The sequence below is a fragment of the Protopterus annectens genome, chromosome 4.part1 (assembly GCF_019279795.1).
Source record: "Protopterus annectens isolate FY-2018-M chromosome 4.part1, PAN1.0, whole genome shotgun sequence".
NCBI lineage: Eukaryota > Metazoa > Chordata > Ceratodontiformes > Protopteridae > Protopterus > Protopterus annectens.
Genome location: NC_056734.1, coordinates 566,169,431 through 566,190,240, shown reverse-complemented (window position 1 = coordinate 566,190,240; position 20,810 = coordinate 566,169,431). Strand labels below are relative to the sequence as shown.

Sequence of the window (20,810 nt, the reverse complement as noted above, 5' to 3'; positions counted from 1 at the left end):
ATTTTTATGGAAGAATATGAAAGGCCATTGTGGAGCATTTCAGCCAAGTATTCCAGGATCTGTGGAATGCTCATCACTGATGGGTCTTGACCCTTTTTGCTGTTCCAGATAAGAAATCTCTTCCATTTTGCTGAGTATGTTTTTCTAGTGGAAGGTCTGCGTGCCTCCAGGATGATATCTTTTACCCTTCTGGAAAGTGTATCCTGAGTAATAGTCATGGAATCTTCCAAGCTGTCAGCTTCAATGTTTTCAAGCTGGGGTGTAGTGTCCTGTAATTGTGCTGTGTCAGAAGAAGTGGCCATTGAGGAAGGAGCCACGGATTGGTGTGTGTCAAGCTCCGTAGCAGTGGGTACCAGTGTTGTCTTGGCTAGTCTGGAGCTATCAGTATGACTTTCGGTTGCTCTGTCTTGATCTTTAGTAACACCTTGGTCATCAAAGGAAGAGGTGGGAAGGCATATAGTGTTAGAGAGTTCCAACTGAAGGAGGGAGCGTCCACCTTCCATGCTTGAGGATGGTATGTCCTTGTGCAAAACTTTTTCAGATGGTGATTGAAGTGGGAGGCAAAAAGATCTATATCCAGCCTTCCCCATGCTTGAGCTATTTGTAAGAAAATGTCTAGATGCAACATCCATTCGTGTGGATCCATGATGTTTCTGCTGAGGCTGTCCGCCAGAACATTGTCCTTCCCTGGTACAAACTGGGATTGTAGCTCTATTTTCAATTGTAGGGAAATATCCCAGAGATTCATTGCCAGTCTGCAAAGAGGGTAGGAATGGGTACCTCCTTGCTTGTTTATGTACCACATAACTGTGGTATTGTCTGTCTTTATTAGTAGATGGCCCTGATGCATGAACTTTTCGAAGGCCTTGATTGCATGTATCACTGCCAGCATTTCTTTTTGGTTGATATGCAGGTGCTTTTCTTTTTGTGTCCATTGTCCTTGAATGCATCTGCCCTCCATGTGCGCCCCCCATCCATGGTCTGAGGCATCTGTTGTTATGGTTTGACTTGTATGAGGCTTGCTGAAAGGCAGACCTTTGTTTATCTGGCTTGCTTGAGCCCACCACAGAAATTCCTTTTGAAGGCATGGAATGAGTGGGATCAATGTTTCCAGGCTGTGGCTGTGCTGAGACCATAGTCATTTTAGATACCATTGTAGTTTCCTCATATGCAGCCCTGCATGTGGAATCAGAAGAATGCAAGATGCCATGAAACCCAGGGCCTGCAGGATTTTCCTTGCAGTCATCTGGGTGTGTGTTGCCAATCTTCTGAAGTATTCTGGTAATTGTTTTTGCTTTTCTTTTGTCAGAAACGCCATCTGGGTGTTTGTGTCCAGTGTGGCACCCAGGAAAGGTATTTGTTGGGATAGTACGAGACTTGATTTCTGAATACTGACTGTGTATCCCAAGGCCTGCAGTAGGTGAATGACATAGTCCAAGTTTTTTAACAAGGCTTGTTGGCTGTCCGCTTGTATAAGGCAGTCGTCCAGGTAAGGGTATATTTGTATCCCCTGAAGTCTGCAATGTGCAATTACTGATGCCAGGCATTTCGTGAACACTCTGGGTGCAGTAGATAAGCCAAAGGGCAATGCTGAGAATTGATAATGCTCTGAGCCTGCAAGAAATCTGAGGTATCTTCTGCAACTTTGTCTGATTGGGACATGCAGGTACGCCTCCTTGAGGTCCAGAGTTACCAGCCAAGACCCCTTGCCCAGCATGGGAAGGAGTTGCTGTAAAGTCAGCATTTTGAATTTTGGCACAATAAGGTAAGTATTCAGTGCGGACAAGTCCAGAATGGGTCTCCATTGGTTTTCTTTTCTTGGAACAAGGAACAGTCTTGAATAAAATCCTTGTCCTTGTTCTGCAGAAGGAACCTTTTCTATTGCTCTTATTTGAAGTAGGTTTGTTATTTGTTTGAGTGCCTCTGCCCTTTGATTTGGTGGCAGGTTTGGCCTGCCATGTCTTGTTGGCAGTGTATGAAAATGGAATCTGTATCCTTTGTCTATTATCTCCAGTATCCATTTGTCCTTTGTAATATTGTGCCAATTTTGTGAGAATAAAGATAATTTTCCGGCCAAAGGTGCTTCTAATTGAGCCCTGGATGGTGGAGTCAAAGTCAAGTCATTGAGATTGTCCTGGCGGAGCAGTGGAAGGTCCTGCCCCACCTCTCTGGTTCGGAGGCTAACATTGACGTCCTCTGTAGGAGCCTCGAGTTTGCCCTCTACCACGTCTGTTTTTGCCTCTTTGAAATTTGTCTGCGTCAGGAAAGGACCAATGCTTAGAAGGCCAATTCCTGCTGAATCTTGGAGGCTGTACCTGGAGGAAATCTTTGACTGTTTGCACTGATTTTGCCTTTTCCTCTATTTTCTTTAAAACCTCTTGTGCAGTAGCACCAAATAGCTTATGTTTCTCTAGTGGTGCGTCCAAAAGCTTAATTTTCACATGGTCTGGCAATGTTTGTTCCTTTAACCAAGCATGTCTGCGTATGACCGCACCTGTCATTGCTGCTCTACATGAAGCTTCCAATGCATCATATCCACACTGAAGGAAATGGCTGCTAACCTGCTTAGTATTATGAACCAATTCCTGTAACCCCTTTCTATCTAATGGTTCAGGGGAAGCCAGTTTCTTTTGCAAGTCATCCAACATGTATTCCTGATACTGAATCATATGAAATTGACAATTTAATGCTCGCATAGAAAGGGTGGAAGATGTATATATTTTCTTGCCCCACCTTTCTAAAGCCCTAGAATCTCTTTCCGAAGGGAGTGGGTTCTTAGCAGTAGTGGAGGAAACCCCTTTAGGCCCCTGAGAAATAGTTTCAGGGTCAGCAGTATGGCCCTTGTACAGAAATTGATGTGTGTCTGGGACCCTGTAGTACCTGTCTGGCTTGACAGGAGCTGGGGGGAGGGAGTCAGGGGAAACACTAGATTCTAAGTACACATCATCTAAAACATTTAAAACTGGAGGAATAGCTAAGGGTCTATGCTGAGGTAGCTTTAAAAATTCCCTTAACCTTTTCCTAGAATCTGAGTATTCTTGGCCTTGCCATTTGAAGTGTTCCCTCATGGAATGAAGCGTTTCCCCAAAGGAAAACTCCTCAGGAGGAGAAGCAGAGGGAATAGATTCCTCCACATCAGAATCCTCGTAGGCCGGGAAGGCCTCCTCCTGGTAGTCTGAATGTGCAGAATCACCTGAGGCCTCATCGGAGGACTGGGAATCTACCTGCTCAACCCTAGGCCTCTTGTCAGAAGGCGGCTGACAGCCTCTATCTGGATGAGGCCGTGAACCCCTAATTAAAAAAACAAGGTCCTCAGCTAAACTTAAAATTTGAGAACCAGAAGTGGATCCCAGAGAAAGAGATCTTGGAGGGAGAGACTTAGCCTGTTTGGCAGCCTTAGCATGTGTGTAGGCCTTAATGGACATAGACACTGGAGGCCTAGCAGCCCCACGTGCTGGAGTAGTCTTATCCACTGAAATGGTGTCAGAAATATCCTGGGCTACGGTCTCAGAGGGGAGAACAGAAACCGGCACCAAGCTGGCCTCCGGTACCGAAGTAAAAGGTGGAGCGGTGTCGTCGGTCTGTAGTGGTTGCGAAACCGGCTCAGAAGAGACAGAGAAACTCACGGTAGGCCTAAGCGTGGTGTCGGCCGAGACCGCGGACCGCGGGTGTCGGTCCTTATCCTTCCATTTTTTAGGTAAATGTGCTGTCAGAAGCTCCGACGGCATGATATAACAGAAATCTTCCCCAAAATAATCCTGTGCAAACTCTGACCGACGCCTAAGAGTGCGTTTATTGAAAGAGGCACAAGCTGCACAGGCCGAGACGTTGTGTTCTGGGCCTAGGCAGGGTAAGCAGTAAGAGTGGAAATCCTTATGAGGTATTTGTTTCCCACAAGTTAAACAATTATTAACTTTTTCACTTTTATCTGACATCGGCTGAGGCAAGAAAAGGTCCCCAATGGGGTACTTAGCTTTTTTGAAGACTTCAGTAGCTGAAAACACAGGAGCTGGTCAACCGGCACTTGCGAACTGCTTCTGCTTCGGGCGCCACGTGGCAAGAAAGACTGAAGAAGATGGCGTCGGCTGACATTTTTATACCCCAGGCGCTCTGACGTCGGGGAAAGGGCAACATCAGCCGACGCCGGACCCAGACTTTGGAATCCGGCCGACCGAAGGGCTGCCTGAGGCAGGACAACCCATATGTCAGGACTGCAGTTGCATCCTTGAAGGACATCAGACTGTCCAAGTGCAAAAGGTCAATGGAAAGGCAGTAAGAATACACTTCAGAGGGCAAGAATGCCCTCTGCACTGTAGCATATCAAGCTCTGACATTGGATAGTAATGTCAAACAGCAAAAGCAAAAAAAAATATATATATATTTATAAGGTCAAAAATCTGAAGATAAATGCACAAACATATCTAATGATGCAAAGTAATTTAATGCACCAACAATCACAGGCTGTGTCATTTACAGACTTCTCTAATGATCCACATATTTTCTCTGTGTCAGCAGTGGACTGTAAAGCAGAGATACAGACATGGAAATGTATCACGTATACTCCCACACTGTAATTTACAATTCTTTCCACTACCCAACAGAAGCAATGCCAAGCACAAGTAATGAACAGTCTAACAGTTCCTGATTTAATAACTTAACAGAAAACATTCTGATAAAGGTATTTCATTGCTTGCTCTCCCATCCTGCATTCCAACAGTGCAATAATCTACATTTCCAAGCTCCCCAAAGTCAGTTGAAATGCCCTCTTTTTGCAGTGACTGATTCAGAAAATATAGGATCAGGTTACTGATAAACTATACCAGGGCCATGACTGCCAAATGGGGGTGGGGGGGATATAATGTACTGATGAAATTCAACGGAAGGATGCCCTTTGGAGGACAACACTGCTTATTCATTTTGTGTGTGTGTGTGTGTGTGTGTGTGTGTGTGTTATGAAACTGTCAGTAGTATATACACAGTGTGGAAGTGGGATAAGGTTGTTTGTGCATGACCTGCAGTAACAGGCCTCGGTTAATCACATTACCTACAACAGATGTGCAATTATTTCATCAGGGCTACAATTGTATGCAATAACACCCATCATATGTTGTGCCTAACAACCCCATTGGTAGCCACAGAGACCGAAGGAAGCAGACAACAGAGTGCGACACAGATAAACATATACAATAGCAGTGTAAGAAGTACATATATAATTCCATGCAATGATGCCAAGCATAAATGTCAACAGCAGACGATGGGGAAAAAAGTAACTAAAGATCATTATTTTTCAGTTTTCTCTGCAGGGGGTGGTAGACCACAACAAAGCCTTGCCTTTTGAGGAAACAAGAAAATGACGGGGAACAGATGGAACAACTGGACCAAAGATCACAAAACTAGAAAGAAGATTTTCAGTCCTCAGGCTATGTGCTACACATATATCAAGGAGGCACAATTTCAACTGTTCTATCCCAGATTTTTGACACAACCAACTTTAAGAAACAATGTTTTGCAGGAAACGCAAATTTTATAGAGTGACTTCAGAATTACATTGTAAGGTACAAACATGTAAACCACTACCACAGTAAATAAAGTACATTGCTCCAGATGGTATCGTGAAAATGTGTTCCTGAATATTAGAAAACGTGAAGTTACAAGCAAATATTTGCCAGACTGCATGCAAGCTCACATTCTTAGCAATTATCAGTAATTTTGAACTTAATGTTTTGAGTAATGTAATGCTCTGCAACTTCATCCTTGAGGAAAATGTTTTACAGTTACTATGCAAAATCAAAATCCTCAAGTTGAGGATAACTCCTGAAGAATGAAGAGGTCTCTGCAATACAAGAAAGAAAAATCCTACAGTTAAGAGAAAGTACTGGTGGGGGTCAGTGGGCCTGAAGTGAAAGAGTCAACAAGAGTTCAGTGACACTATGATTAACTGTACTCTCTATAAGAGAAAAGGTACCAGGTGACGCAGTGGTGCAGTGGTTAACACTGTCGCCTCATAGCAAGAGGTTCTCCAGTTTGATTCTCGGCTGGGGTGCCTTCTGTGAGGAGTTTGCATGTTCTCCCTGCATTTGCATGGGTTTCCTCCGGGTACTCCGGTTTCCTCCAACATTCTAAAGACATGCGTTTGGAGCGTTTCTCCCAGGGACTCCACTGAAAACACGCTCTGTCCTAGTCGGACTTTCCTGGTCAACAAATGTTAAATAAAATAAAATAAAATAAAAATCAGAATTATTTTATATCATGGTTCTGACAAAGGGAACACCTACAATTGATAGTGGGGTGAGTGCATGTGTGGAATCAATGACACCTGTGATAAGAGTACTCCTGAGGTATCCCAGTAAGCATGCGTGCGCATTGTAATAGATAACTAGTGCTCACAGTTTAAAAAGGCAAGAATTATTCAAATTTAAGCTCTCAGGAACTTAAATACAAAGACTACAGGTTGCAAATAAACTGTCAGTTTGATTCCACTCTGTCTATACTTGCCTGCTATGTGACCCTGAGCAAGTCATTGAACCAGTACTTCCATGTTGCTCTTCCAAAGAAGCACTTGTACCTAGGAGGTCAATCCAGTCAACAAAGAAATAAATAAAGGGAAAGACACTGGTCAACTGGGCAGCTGACAAATATCAACACACAAACTTAAGCCACAGATCTGGGTATCCCAAGGAGGACACTCTGGCACTGAACAAAAAAAAATGGTAGCAATGGATTTTTTTTCTTCTTGTCAATGTATATGCAAGTGGCTGCAATCATGGCAACAAAGCAATGCTAAAGTCATCAGTGAAGTGTGAGTTAGGAGAGATGCACATCTGTCAAAATAGAGGGATTTAGGGAAATGAAACCATACATCCATTTCAAACAGGGGCTGCTTTCTTTATTTCCTTCAGTCCTTAAGGGACTGATACAAGTGGAATGGACACTCACCAGTGTCACTGAGAAGTCTGTGTGTATTGGGGCAGGGAAAGGACTGACTACTTGGGGTGGCAAGATAAGTCTAATCTCCAACAAATATTACTATTTCACATTGCTGAGAATAAATAAAGTTGCTAGTGTTTCTGGTTGTTACTGAAGTCTTTATATCAACTGGTGACTTAAGATCATAAGTAACAGGGAAACAGGCCTCAACATAGTGTTCCAAGCATTACTGGCTTGCAACCAAACTAATGTGATCTTTCCAAAATTATGCAAGTCAACACAACATATTACATGCCACAAAACTAGTAAACTACTAGCCATTTTTTTCTTGCATTTCTTTGCCTTCTCCTGGTTTACTTTGTCTGCTTCAGAATAGGTGTCCATTTTATAACAGTTTATTTCTTCCTCACTGTTATACTTGGCAGTTCTCTGTGCATTTTCACAACCAGCTATGCTATAGTACAGTTATTGACCAGAGTGGGGGGTATCTTAAACAGGTCAGCTGTGTGGTTCAGTGAATTCATTATGAAATGTAAATAATTAAAAATAAGCAAATAAGAAGCATACCATCATTTAAAAGCTAAACTTTTGTAACAACATTGTGCATTACTTAAAATGCATGAATGCATACACGTACTGTATTCATGAGGGTAGATTCAGAATTAGCCACTAGGACGAAGACATCAGCATCAAGGCAAAACTTATCAATCCAGCTGTCCAGCTCAGTGGTGACATCTGTACCAGGGCTAGAAAGAAACCATTTTGACACATGAATGAAAACTTCGGAAAAATCTCTGTGCATTAGACACAAAATACTAAATTAATACTACAAGACAATAATTGTAGTAAACATATAATAAATATGCTAACATAAAAAAGACAGGACAAATGATGCAAAGTAAACAATAACTAGTTAAAAAAAGTCTTTAGGCATTAATTCAAATTCTCTAATTCAAGACTTTAGATTGATCATGTCACTATAAAACCATCACACAATCCATATTTTAAGGATACTGATGTTTCTCGGAAAAGCTACTTGTATTTTCAACAAAGTCAAGTTCAGAACACTATATTAACATGCACATGCATGCAGCTATAGAAAACAAATGTATTGTTTGTTAAAATCTCACAATTTTAAAAAGCCAAACTTCAAGCACTGCACAAAATGTTGTTTCAGGTACAGATTCAAAATGCTCTTGATAGTTCTTAATACAAAAAGCACATTCTCTCAATAGTTCTCTTACCAAATTTGCATCTATAGGGACTACTTTATCTATGAAAGGAACGTCGACATTATTCATCAGAATGCCAGCAAAGTACTCAAAACTGATCAAAAAGCAAACTAATGGCAAAAGAAAAATCCTATGCATTTATTTAAGGAAACAAACTATCCAGTGCATTAACAAGAAAGTACTACAATAAATGGCAGCCTTTTACAATTTTTTTTCTGTTTTGGTATAGGCAGTATCTCAGTTTCCTAAAACCAGCATAACTAAACATTGCCATTTGTGTGTGTGTGTGTGTGTGTGTGTGTGTGTGTGTGTGTGTGTGTGTGCATATATATATATATATATATATATATATATATATATATATATATATATATATATATATATATATGTATGTGTGTGTGTGTGTACACACACACACATATATATATATATATATATATGTGTGTGTGTGTGTGTGTATATATATACACACACACATATAGATATATGTACATACAGCACATATCGGCTGTGTGTGTGTGTATGTGTGTGTATGTGTGTGTGTGTGTGTGTATCTATATATATATATATATATATATATATATATATATATATATATATATATATATATCTATATATATCTATCTATATATATATACAAACACACACACACACATGTACGTATTTATATATATGTGTATATATATCTATATATCTATATATATATATATATATATATATATATATATATATATATATATATACACACACACACACACACACACACACACAAATGTATAAAACTACAGAAACATATATGAGTGATATATATATATATATGTTGTGTGTGTCTAACAAACACAAATCTACATATGCATATACACACATGTATATAAAAAAAAAAACTCTTGCACTGGTACCATTTCTAAAGGGGTCCAGCAGAAAGACTCTGTCCTCGGACTTCTTCTCTTCTCTGTATTATATTACTGACCTTTCAACAAATTTACTTGATATTAAATTCTGACTCTGCAAACAACACAGTCTTAACCATCTCAAAGGAACACCTCAAAATAATTCCTCAAAATGATTGCTCTCTTCTATCCAACTGGATCTTTAACAAAAAAATAGCTATTATTTATTTTATTTTATTTTACATTTTATTTTACATTTGCTTGTCAAGAAGGTCTGACTGGGCCAGTGGGCCTTTTTCTGTGGAGGCCCCAGGAGAAAAGCTCAGTGAACAAAAATTACAAATGGAATATTTTGTCAAAAAGAATTTTACAAATCAAATATTATCATTAAAGAAAAATACATTATATACAATTACAGGCATATGTAAGATAATACATATTCGCATCATACATTGTTCAGAAATAACAGTAGTAAAATGGCACAAAAACATGAACAGCATGTAACAAGTGGAGAAAAAAAGAGGTTGTCAATATAGTATTGGTATCACCGGATGAAAAGAATATGTAAAGATTAACAAAAAATTTGGAGTAGACTAGGATGCAACTGGTAAGTACACCTGTACATTGTGATTGGCCTGCTGAGTTTAATTCCAGTGGTTGCCACAAAAGCAATTACTAGAAAATGGGAATCAAAGCATAAACCAACTGTACTAGATGTAGTTAATACAGTAACAGAGATAAAAAAACTGGAACTGGGACCTTTAGAAATGGGTTGGAGCAAATTGGTAATTGTGGGAACAATACATGCAAAACAATGTTTTGGCGAAGGAATGAGATTTTGGGCAAGTCAGGAACTGAATGAGTTATGTAATGTTCGAGCAACAATTACTTTACAGTAGATTATATGTAATGTAAAATGCTTGCAACTAAAAATGTCAATTTTTTTATTTATATAAATGCATGACTGCCTATATCATAAGTGATAACTCAATAAAGATTGTCTTGTAAAAAACATTACTGTGTTTCAATGAAAAAGGCAAATTACCTCCCATTTACTGAAAGCGTGCCTTTTCAAAAGACTTCCGGTATGCAGAAGAAAAGGAAAATAATGAGGTTTGGGCACCAAGCCCGTCAGAGTTTTCATACCAACAGAGAGGAAGGCTAGAGCCTGAAAGAGATAAATGTTAGGAAAATTACAATAAAGGCCCTCATCCTGGCAACTAAAACATACAAAAGTAGGGGGATGGAAGGATGCGAGTGGTTATTGCAGCAGTGATCATTTGAACATCTACTGTTACAAGTTTACTAACATAACTCGATTATGTTCATTATCTGATTGTTGCTGCAGCAGCCTTAGCAATATGGGTAGACTACCATAGTTTAAACTGACTGGAAGGAGGAAAGATATGGGCCCAGGAGCCCCTGAAGAATGATCCTAGCAAAGCCTGCCCAAGACCTGGAGAAGGAATCTAGTCTGTAGTGTTTTATAAGGTATTTACAGATGACCAAGCTGCTGTTTCTAAAATACTTCTGGAATCCAAATCCTTCCAAAATGCCACAGATGAAGCCAAGGCCCTAGAAGAGTAAACCTTAACCCTGCCTAACATTGCCTTATTGTAGTGGGTACACCATAAGGTAATAGCATAACACAACCATTTCAACCATAGTCTGCTTTGGCTAAGCTGTCCTTTCTTCTCACAATCACAAGAAATGAACAACTGATCAAATTTCCTGAACATTTTAGTTCTGGCAAGATATCTGAACTGTATGTGGACTTCCAAAGTATGGTGAATTCTTTCTCCCTCATTTTTAGGATCTGCGAAGAAGAAAGGGAAATGGATAGCTTGGCTTAACGTAAACCTGAACACCACTTTACATACAAAGGAAGGATTTGTTCTTAAGAAAACACTATCTCTGTGGAAAATAAGAACACATTGATCCATAAGTGTTGGCCACCCAGATACTCTTCTTACAGAAGGCAAAGCCATCAGGAAAACTGTTGCCATGTTAAGAAGCTCAATTCAACCTGATCAGCTGGTTCAAATAGAGCAAGAGTTATTTTTTCAAAAACAACGTTGAGATCTCAAGGAGGAACTACCTGTTTTCTAAGAGGTGGTATGTAGCACCCCTTTCAAAAACATTTTCATATGGGAAAGCATTGAAAGGGGAGGATCCCTGAGCAGACATGCTGAAATGGTCAAAAAGAATACCTTGATGGAGATACTGAAAAAGCCAGAGGGTCCTAGTTCCTGCCATGGTACCAATTAGAAAATATTTTTTCAGTTTGCTGACATATGATTGCCTAATAGCAAGTTTTCTTGCCTCTAACACTTGCTGAAAATCCTCAGAAAATAGGTGCCTTAACGGTATTAAGACTATCCTCCAGACAGTTAGTTGAAATTGTTATGAGATGGGATCCATCAAACATTCATTGTCTTGTGTGAGTGGGTCCAGTCTGCGAAGAAGTTTGTGGTAACTGCCCTTGGCCATTTCTAAAAGAAAAGACAACCACTAATGCCTGGGCCAGAAGGGAGTCGACACAATGACCTTTGGCGAGTCATTCTGAATCTTCAGAATGAACCAAAACATTAGTGGAAAGAATGGAAAAGCATACAGGAACATTCCTGTCTAAAGAAAAAGAAAACAGATGCATTTTCAGGCCTTCTTGCATGGAGTCCTGAAGCAGAATTTTGTGAACTGACTATTGTGACTGGAGGTAAATAAATCTATTTTTTGGTGTTTCCCCTATAGCTGGATCAATTCCAGGAAGACCTTCACAAATAGAAACTGAATCAGGGGATCCGTCATGGTCCTGCTCAGCTTGTCTGCCATGAGGTTTTGCTCTGATAGGATATAAGATGCCAGTAGAGAAAGATTATGCTGGAAAGCTATATCTCTAGCTACCATGGGTAGTCTGTACAGAGGTTAAAATCTGGTTCGCCCCTGTTTATAACCATATTACTGTGGTGCTGTAATGGTCCTGGGACCCACAGATGATTGAGAGATTTGAAATCATTAACAAATGCCAACATCTGTTTTAAGTTTGTCTTTTGTTACAAAGGCCCTGCATTTTTACTCCCACAGACACTGCTTCCCAAGCAACATCTGAGGCATTCCCAATTACACACTGACTGTGCTGGAGGTGGAAGAAAAAGAAGGAATCACAAGAATAGTGGCTGCCACAAAATATATTATCTTGAGAAATTCCCTTACTGAAGATTTCTGTCGAGTGGAAAAACTCAAGAATGGATCCAGATATAGATCTACTTTTTTTAGTGGTAGAAAAACCATGAACTGATTATTTGGGAGACACTCCATTAAAATAATCCCGTGAGAGGGAGTCAAGCAAGCCTTTTGGGAGTTCTTCTGAGACCCCAGTCTGTGCAGGAGATCCTGACACTTCAAAAAGACTCTGCAAAGATAAGCAAGTCTTCCAAAAAAGGAAAATGAGAACACCTTGCATTCTGCGGTAGGCTACCACTGGAGTTACAAGCTTTGTAAATATCCTCGGAGGAGTGGAAAAACCAAAGGGTAATGCACAAAACTGAAAGTGTGATTCAGACACAGAAAACCTTAAGAAACATTTGAAATTTTGAGCTGCAGGGATGTGATAAGCATCTTTTAAATCTAAGATCACTACAAACTTAAATGTAGAATGAGAGGTAACAGGTTATGGTGAGATATGCTGAATATTGAAACTCTCACAAGCTTATTTAGAAAGGAATGGTCTAGGACTTGTCTCCACGAAGCTTTTTCTTTGACATCAAAACGTTTATTGCGTAAAAGCCTCCTCTCTTAAAAGGAAGAACAGTTTATATCACCCCCTGCGTTAGGGAATGTTGAATGACAGACGGGAAAAAAAGTTTTATTTGCAGATGAAAAGGAGAGAGCAAGTCCCATTGCCATCTATATTACTAATGAATCACTCTCAGAACCCATTTGTCACAGACAATCTTTGGCCAAAGAGAAAAACCGAGGGACAGATTTTTGGGAAGAATTGAAAGCTTGCAAGTGTGGGAAACAGGGAGTGGAATGCTGAAGGAAGTCATTCAGACTTGTTAGACTGTCCTTGTTTCTGTGGGTCTCCTCTTTTCTTTTTAGAGCCCCCTTGCCATGGCTTTTAAAGTCTGCTAATTTTGCGTTTCAAAAACAAAAAAAAAAAAGGGTTCAGCGGTAGCAGTAAAACCCTTGACAAATTTGGACAGAGATGGCTGAAAAATAAAAGAAATGCCTTAAATCAGTTCTCTATCACATCATATTTTAATATTTTAAGAACCTCTGCAGGAGATGGTCCAAAGACTAGCTCTCTATCACCTTTTACATCTTCAAGAAGACGTTATGTATGCAACCCAATAAACATTCTCATAATAGTTTCAGTAGCAGTAGCTCTGGAAGTGGTAACAGCAGAATCGTAAGGGATCTCCTTCATATGTTCGAAACAACGGAACACTGAACCTCTGATCATCAAAGACCAGAGGATCGAAGTTCCGAAATACTGAACCTTGTGAATGGAGATTGATGTACAGTGAGGAACAGGGATTTACCCTTTCTCTTCACTGTAGTGTGATATCGGAATTGGTATATTTAATTAGCAGGGGGCTTGCACCCCTGCAAAAACGTGAAATCAAAAGTTTGCACGTTTTAATTTTTTTTCATTGGTTCAATGTTTCGGAATTTCGATCCTCTGGTTATCGATGATCAGAGGTTCTATGCTCTGGAATTTCAAAGATATGAAGTAGACCCATTGTAAGCATATTTCAAGGAATGTTTAGTCACACAAGACACAAAAGCAATAAAATTACAAAAAGATGATTTCCCCTCAATAAGGAAAAATAAGCCATAATGTTCCTCAAATCCTCAGTACAGGCAAATATGAACTCTAATATGCAAATTTGACAACAAATGCTGCTGAAGAACACACTTTCTTCCCAAACCTTTCAAAGGCTTTCTCATTCTTGCCAGTGAGGTGGGATTGGCATTTATCAGATGTTTAGCAGCAGCTGGGTTTACCATGGAAATCACTTACTGGTTTGACCTCGGGTTAGAAAATAATTTTTAAGCTTAAGGAACGTTGCTGCATTATTTGGGGCAGAAGGATGGCTATCATGCTGTATATAAAGAACCCTCTAACAGGAGGAAGTGGAGTAGGTTCAGGAAATTTCAGTTGCAATAAATCCTACTACTGCTTTAAAAACTGTGGAAGATCATGATGGTCCTGCTGAAAAAACAGACTCAATCTGAACATGGTTTCAGAAGAAAATCATTCCAAGGGACAAAAAAAAAAAAACAAACAAACAAAAAAAAAAAAAACCTCTCTCATCAAAAGAAACATTTGGTGAGAAAACAACTCATTCTTACCCCCACTATAGGCAGCAATATCCTTGACCTGGTCGTTACTAACATGGGCGACCGTTACTCTACACCAATAATCAACTCCTCCCTGGTTAGAACCAACCACAAACTAATCACCTTGGAAGCCCCCCCCCCCCAAAGGTAACCACCATGAAAAACTTCTCCAAGGCTAACTTTGGGCTCCTAAAAACAGAGGTGGCTAACTTCACGGCATCCATGCAAACGGAGAAAAGTTGCATGACTGCCGAATCATATACCAATGCACTGTACAAACACGTACACAAATGCATGGATCTTGCCACACCCAATAGAACCAAGATGCTCTCCTCCAAAAAAGGAAGCCAATCTGGTAGTCCCCTGCCATAAACAAACTCTACAACAGAAGAAGGAAACTGATGCGAAACAAGGTGAAGTCCCAAGACTGGAAAAACTCCCTTATCAGCCTCAAAAAAAGTTGAGATCCCTCATCAAATCCTCTAAAGCTAGCTATGAAAACAGAATTGCAGCAGATAATAAAGACAACCGCAAGGCCTTCTATAGTTGTGTAAAGAATCTCCACGGCAATACCCAGATTTTCTCTGAGCTACTGCACAATGGCACCTCCTATACTAAGCCAACATATCTTGCTAATATACTGGCTGACAGACTTGGTGCTAACTTTACCCCTCTCCCCCCAAAGGACCAGTCCCAATACCAGCAGATTGCCAGGCATCCAGTATTACTGCTGCACAAGTTAAAACAGCACTGTACAAGGCCAAGAATACAGCTTCTACGGGATCTGACAATATCCCTGGCTGTGTTCTACATGAACTACAGAGTGAACTGGCACCTCACCTGTGAGCCCTGTTCAATCACAGCCTCACCTCAGTCTTTGTCCCTACCGAATGGCGCACTGCTACAGTCATCCCTCTCCACAAAGGAGGAGCGACTACAGAACCTGGGAACTATTGCCCCATTAGCCTGAGTCTGACATGCAAAGCTATGGAACGCATCATCATGGACCTAATAAACAAGGACATAGGGAATCTACAAACTCTGGATCCCACACAGTCTGGTTTTGTGAAGGGTAGATTATGCCTGCTCAACTTGGTCAACGTCTATGAATCAGTCACCAGAGCTGTGGATGAAGGCAAGGTGGTTCATACAGCCTACCTTGACCTGGCCAAGGGCTTTGATACCATTCCCTACTTAGGAATCATAGAAAAACTCACTGAACTAGGCATCAACCCCTGTATCACTAGGTGGGTTGCAAACTGGCTCACAGGTAGAACCCACAGTGTGAAAGTAGCTGACTCCAAGTCAGACTGCTGACCAGTCACGAGTGGAGTCCCACAGGGTTCGGTCCTGGGTCCTCTCCTGTTTGGTATTGACTTCTCGGACGTCCAGGCCAACACGAAAGGACACTGGCTGACAAAGTTTGCAGACTATTGCAAGTTGGGAGCTACTATTAACTACCCAAGTGATGCTGACATCCTGCAGAAAGACCTCACTGAGACCAATGACTGGTGTCAGAATCATTGCCTTAAGCTTAATGCCAAAATATGTGTCATCATCCCCTTTGGAAAAAACCCGGTTCCCATGAATTACCACATCAATGGCAGTCCACTGAACAAAGAAGGCATTATAAGAGATCTGGGAACACAGGTTGACAGCAACCTCTCTTTTGACTACCACATTGCTACTGTGGTCAGAAAGTCCTTCTATGTGGCACATCTCATTACTAAGGGTTTTGCATCCAGGAAGAAAGAGGTCATTGTCTCCCTCTACTCTTCCCTCATTAGGACAATCATTGACTACAATGCCCCATTTGGCATGTACCTCACTAACCACCTGCAACAACTAGAGAGGCCACAAAAGTACCTCACAAAGAGGATCCTAGGCCTTAAACATTTGTCTTATATGGACAGACTAAAAAAACTCCCAACTATTCTGTCTCATATCACCTACTTACAGGCAATCTCTGCTTGACTTACAAAGCCATGTCTGACCCAGCTCTGTTAGAAATGCTATGTCTAAAGAAATCCCAACCCCTCCGCACCACATGCTCCAGAGATGTCAACCTCGTTACCACAATCAATAGAACATGCTGGAGGAACATGTTCAGAACCAAGAGAGTGCCCATGCTATGGAATAGCATGGGCACTCTCTGGGTTATGAACATGTTCCTCCAGAATGTCAACCTCATTACCACAATCAATAGAACATGCTGGAGGAACATGTTCATAACCCAGAGAGTGCCCATGCTATGGAATAGACTTCCCATACATGTCAAGCAGAGCACCTCACTGGCCCTCTTTAAGAGAAACTTTGATGAGTGGATGGGAAATAGAAAATTCACCCCAGGGATCACTCCAGTGACTTTTCTCGACAGAGGCACTAGGAACGAAGGTCAGGTGGCAGAATGCCAGGGCTTGTAAAGGCTCCACGGCCATTAACCTAGTACACACCTGTGAACTTATGAATGTGTGTATGTATATATATATATATATATATATATATATATATATATATATATATATACACACACATATATATATATATATATATATATATATATAAAATATATATATCTAGCTTGTTTTTTTTTTCTTATAACTAGCCAGTTTTCTAGTTTCAGCACTCAAATCTGTTTCTTTGATCTCAGCACTTGTTCAGATTAAAAAAATAAATAAATAAAAATTTCATCTGCTTTTACTGTACTTGTGTTTCTACCTACTTCATTTTACTTTTGCATCATCTTAAAAATACTCAGTTGTATTTATTACTGCTTGGTGTAACTCATTCTAAGCCTTTTGGTTTAAACCCTTGGGCTTCGGACCAGTTGTTTTGCACAGAGAGGGTTTGTGGTCTGCACTGTAGTGGCAGAACAGGTAGCTTACATCCTTCTAGGTTGGGAACTGCTGATTGAGGGCTCAGTGTCTGTTATTCTAAAAGTGTATTAATTCTGGTTTAAGCACTTGGGCTTTCAGGCCAGTTATTTTACATTAGGAGGGTTCGTGGTCTGCACTCTTGTGGGGGGAGAGGCTGGACTCTGCCCTTCTGAGCTGGGAATTTCTGGTTAAAGGCTTATAGTGCATGCATATCTGAACTGCTTCTTACTGAAGTTGGTGCGCCTTGTTTGCTGTGGCATAGACTGGATTCGGTCCTGCTGGATCTAGCTTTGTTTGTGTAACTTGAGCCCTAATCCAGACATTCTCTAAAGTATTCAATTGTATTTATTACTGCTTGGTTGTAACTTGATTAAAGTGTAGCTATCATTCTAAGTCTTTTGGATTAAGCACTTGGGCTTCAGACCAGTTGTTTTACATTAGGAAGGTTTGTGGCAAGCACTGTGGTGGCAGGACAGGTAGCTTTCATCCTTCTAAGTTGGGAACTGCTGATTGAGAGCCCAGTGTCCAAGTGTATTAGTTCTGGTTTAAGCACTTGGGCTTCAGGCCAGTTATTTTACATTAAGAAGGTTCGTGGTCTGCACTCTTGTGGGAGAAGAGGCTGGACTCTGCCCTTCTGAGCTGGGAATTTCTGGTTAAAGGTTTATAGTGCCTGAATATTTGAACTGTATCTTACTGAAATTGGTACACCTTGTTTGCTGTAGCATAGACTAAATCCAGGCCTGCTGAATCTAGCTTTGTTTATATGCTGCTTGTTTGTTTGCTTGTTATTTCCCTGGAACGCTAATTCCACCTAATACGTGGCTTCTCAGCGCTTCTGTGGATCACTAGTGATATCTGCATTGCTTACTTTACTTATTTCCTTGTTTCACTTGAAAGAAAGTTACTGTTTGTCGTTTTTGCATTTAGTTACTTGTAACATATTGCACTCAAGTTACCTGGCACTTGCTCACTACAGCAATTATATAAGTCAGCACTAAAAATTAAAAGCACTACACCCTCACTCCCCACTGGCCCTTGTTTTCAATTATTAAGGAATTCCCAATATTATTCTAGCATGTCCAAAGGTCAGTTGTCAATCTCCTCTCCGGTCCAGCTGGTGAATCTGGGAATCTTGAGGCAATGTTATAACTGCCTCATGTACACAGACAACCCTCTCCTCCTCCCACATAACACAAATACTTGCGAGAGATGCAGCTATTTAGCCAAACTGGAGGCTGAGCTCTCTCAACTCAGGACTGGCAAGACCAGACAGGAGGAGAAGGCAACTACACACACCACAAAACCAGCCTCACATAATGCTACCACACCACTGAATCAAACACATAAACACACAAAGACATACTCGGAGGCTCTGAGTAAAAGTTTACCTAAACAGCAGAGGCCTCCAAAGCAGACACCCAAACAACTGCTACCTCAAGACAACCCACAAGCAACACATAAACCACAAAATCAGTGTGCAAAGCAGTCACAGCCCTTAAGGCCAAATACAACACCAAACATACTTGTCATAGGTGACTCCATAGTCAGACACACTGATGTCCCACTCACCAGGCTGAACAAGGAGAGGGTCACAGTAAGCTGCCTATCAGGCGCTAGAATCCACCACATAACACAAGCACTCGGGTCACTCCACGGCAAGTACAAATATGACACAGTCATTGTCCATGCTGGTGTGAACGACCTGAGACATACCTCCCTGGACTACATGAAAAGAGACATAGAGGAGCTCTCTGATTATGTAGCCCAGGCAGGTATGACCCTGACCCTGAGCAGTATCCTTCCTTCACCAAGAATGAAGCCACAATATAGAGACAAGATGATCAGCTTTAACAATTGGCTTAATGTCTGGTGTCATTCAAAGGGGATCCAGTGTCTGTCTGCCTGGGATGACATGCTTGACAAGTCACGCTGCTTCGCAAGGGACGGCTTGCACCTGTCACCCCTGGGATTCCGGACATTGGCTAAGGCTCTTGCCACCCCCATAGTGCCTTTTTTAGGCAAGGCTCAAATTCTAAACCTACCACCCTAGAAAACAAAAATGGGAAGAAACTGAGGGTAATGCTGCTCAATGCCAGAAGTCTAAATCTCAAAATGCACGCACTTTCGAGGCCCTTCTCAGTATGGAGAACATCGATGTCTGTGCTGTAACTGAAACCTGGTTCAAGGCTCCTGAGAGCACCCCAGCACTATTAGGTTTTACCTCATAACATGCGTTCCGGCCCCAAAACCCGGACCACACCACAAAAGGAGGGGGTGTATCCATATTCATAAAGGATACCCACACCTCCAGGTTGGTGGCAACCCAAGCTTGGAAACCATCCAGGTGCAACTAACCATAGGCAAAACTGCTCTACAAATTGTAGCATGCTACAGGCCACCCTCTCAAACTCAGGAACCCCACACAGCCTTCCTGAAGACTCTGGAGGGTATAAATGTATCTCCAAACACCATCATATTGGGTGACTTCAACTACCCGAATATAGACTGGGAACATTACTCAAGCCCTAACTTTCTAGCCCAACGGTTCCTGGAGTTCATAAATTCAAATGCCATGGAACAGCTAGTCACTGTTCCCACGAGAGGAGAAAATATACTAGATCTCATTATCACAAACATGGGGACAAAATGCTCCACACGGAAGTATATCCCTCATTGGTGAGATCTGATCATAAACTAATCTCACTGGAAATCCACATCCCGCCCCACCCCAAACAAAAGACCACAGTGAAGAACTTTTCTAAAGCAAACTTCACACTACTCAAGACTGGTGTGGTATCCTTCAAGGCCCCTGAACCAGTGGAAACCACAACCCAAGCTGCGGAAGCCCTTACAAATGCCTTCTATGAACACCTCCAGGACTGCATAGATCAGGCAATCCCAAATAAAACCAAGACTCTTTCCACAAAGGGCAAACGTCCAGTCTGGTGGACCCCAGCCATTAACAAACTTTACAATAAGAGGAGAAAGCTATTACATGATAGAACAAAATCCATAAAAGGGAAGTCACCCTGATCATTATTAGTAAAAAATACGAGCACTCATAAAATCAACTAAGGCCAATTTTGAGAGAAAAATTGTCATGGATTCAAAGGACAATCATAAGGCCTTTTTTAGCTATGTTAGGAACCTGGGTGGAAACTCCCAGATATGCTCAGAATTAGTCCAAAATGATACAAAAATCACTGAATCCACAGACATTGCCAACATACTGGCAGACAGGTTCAGTGCAAACTTCACCCCCCTCTCCCCCCCTAAAGGAGAGATAACTATCTCAGCGGAGTGTAGCCTCCCAGACATCTCAAATGCGCAGGTGAAAGCTGCTCTCTCTAAAGCTAAAAACACAGCATCAATGGGACCGGATGGTGTACCCGGCTGTGTGCTACACGAGCTAAATGAGGAATTAAACCCGCACATAAGGCAGCTGTTTAATCTCAGCCTTACCACAGGATACGTGCCCAAGGAGTGGCGTACGGCAACTGTGGTCCCACTCCACAAAGGCGGTGCCTCTACGGACCCTG

General features: G+C 41.2%; 1 protein-coding gene across 5 annotated transcripts in view; it reads right to left on the bottom strand.

The window, feature by feature from the left end:
- Positions 1-20,810, bottom strand: part of MFN1 (mitofusin 1) — a 1,379,005-nt gene that overhangs the window by 983,874 nt on the left and 374,321 nt on the right. For all 5 annotated transcript variants that reach the window (XM_044070376.1, XM_044070375.1, XM_044070373.1 and 2 more), the window contains exon 7: positions 7,565-7,673. In XM_044070376.1, coding sequence (XP_043926311.1) covers positions 7,565-7,673 — 109 coding nt within the window. The remainder of the gene's footprint in view (positions 1-7,564; positions 7,674-20,810) is intronic.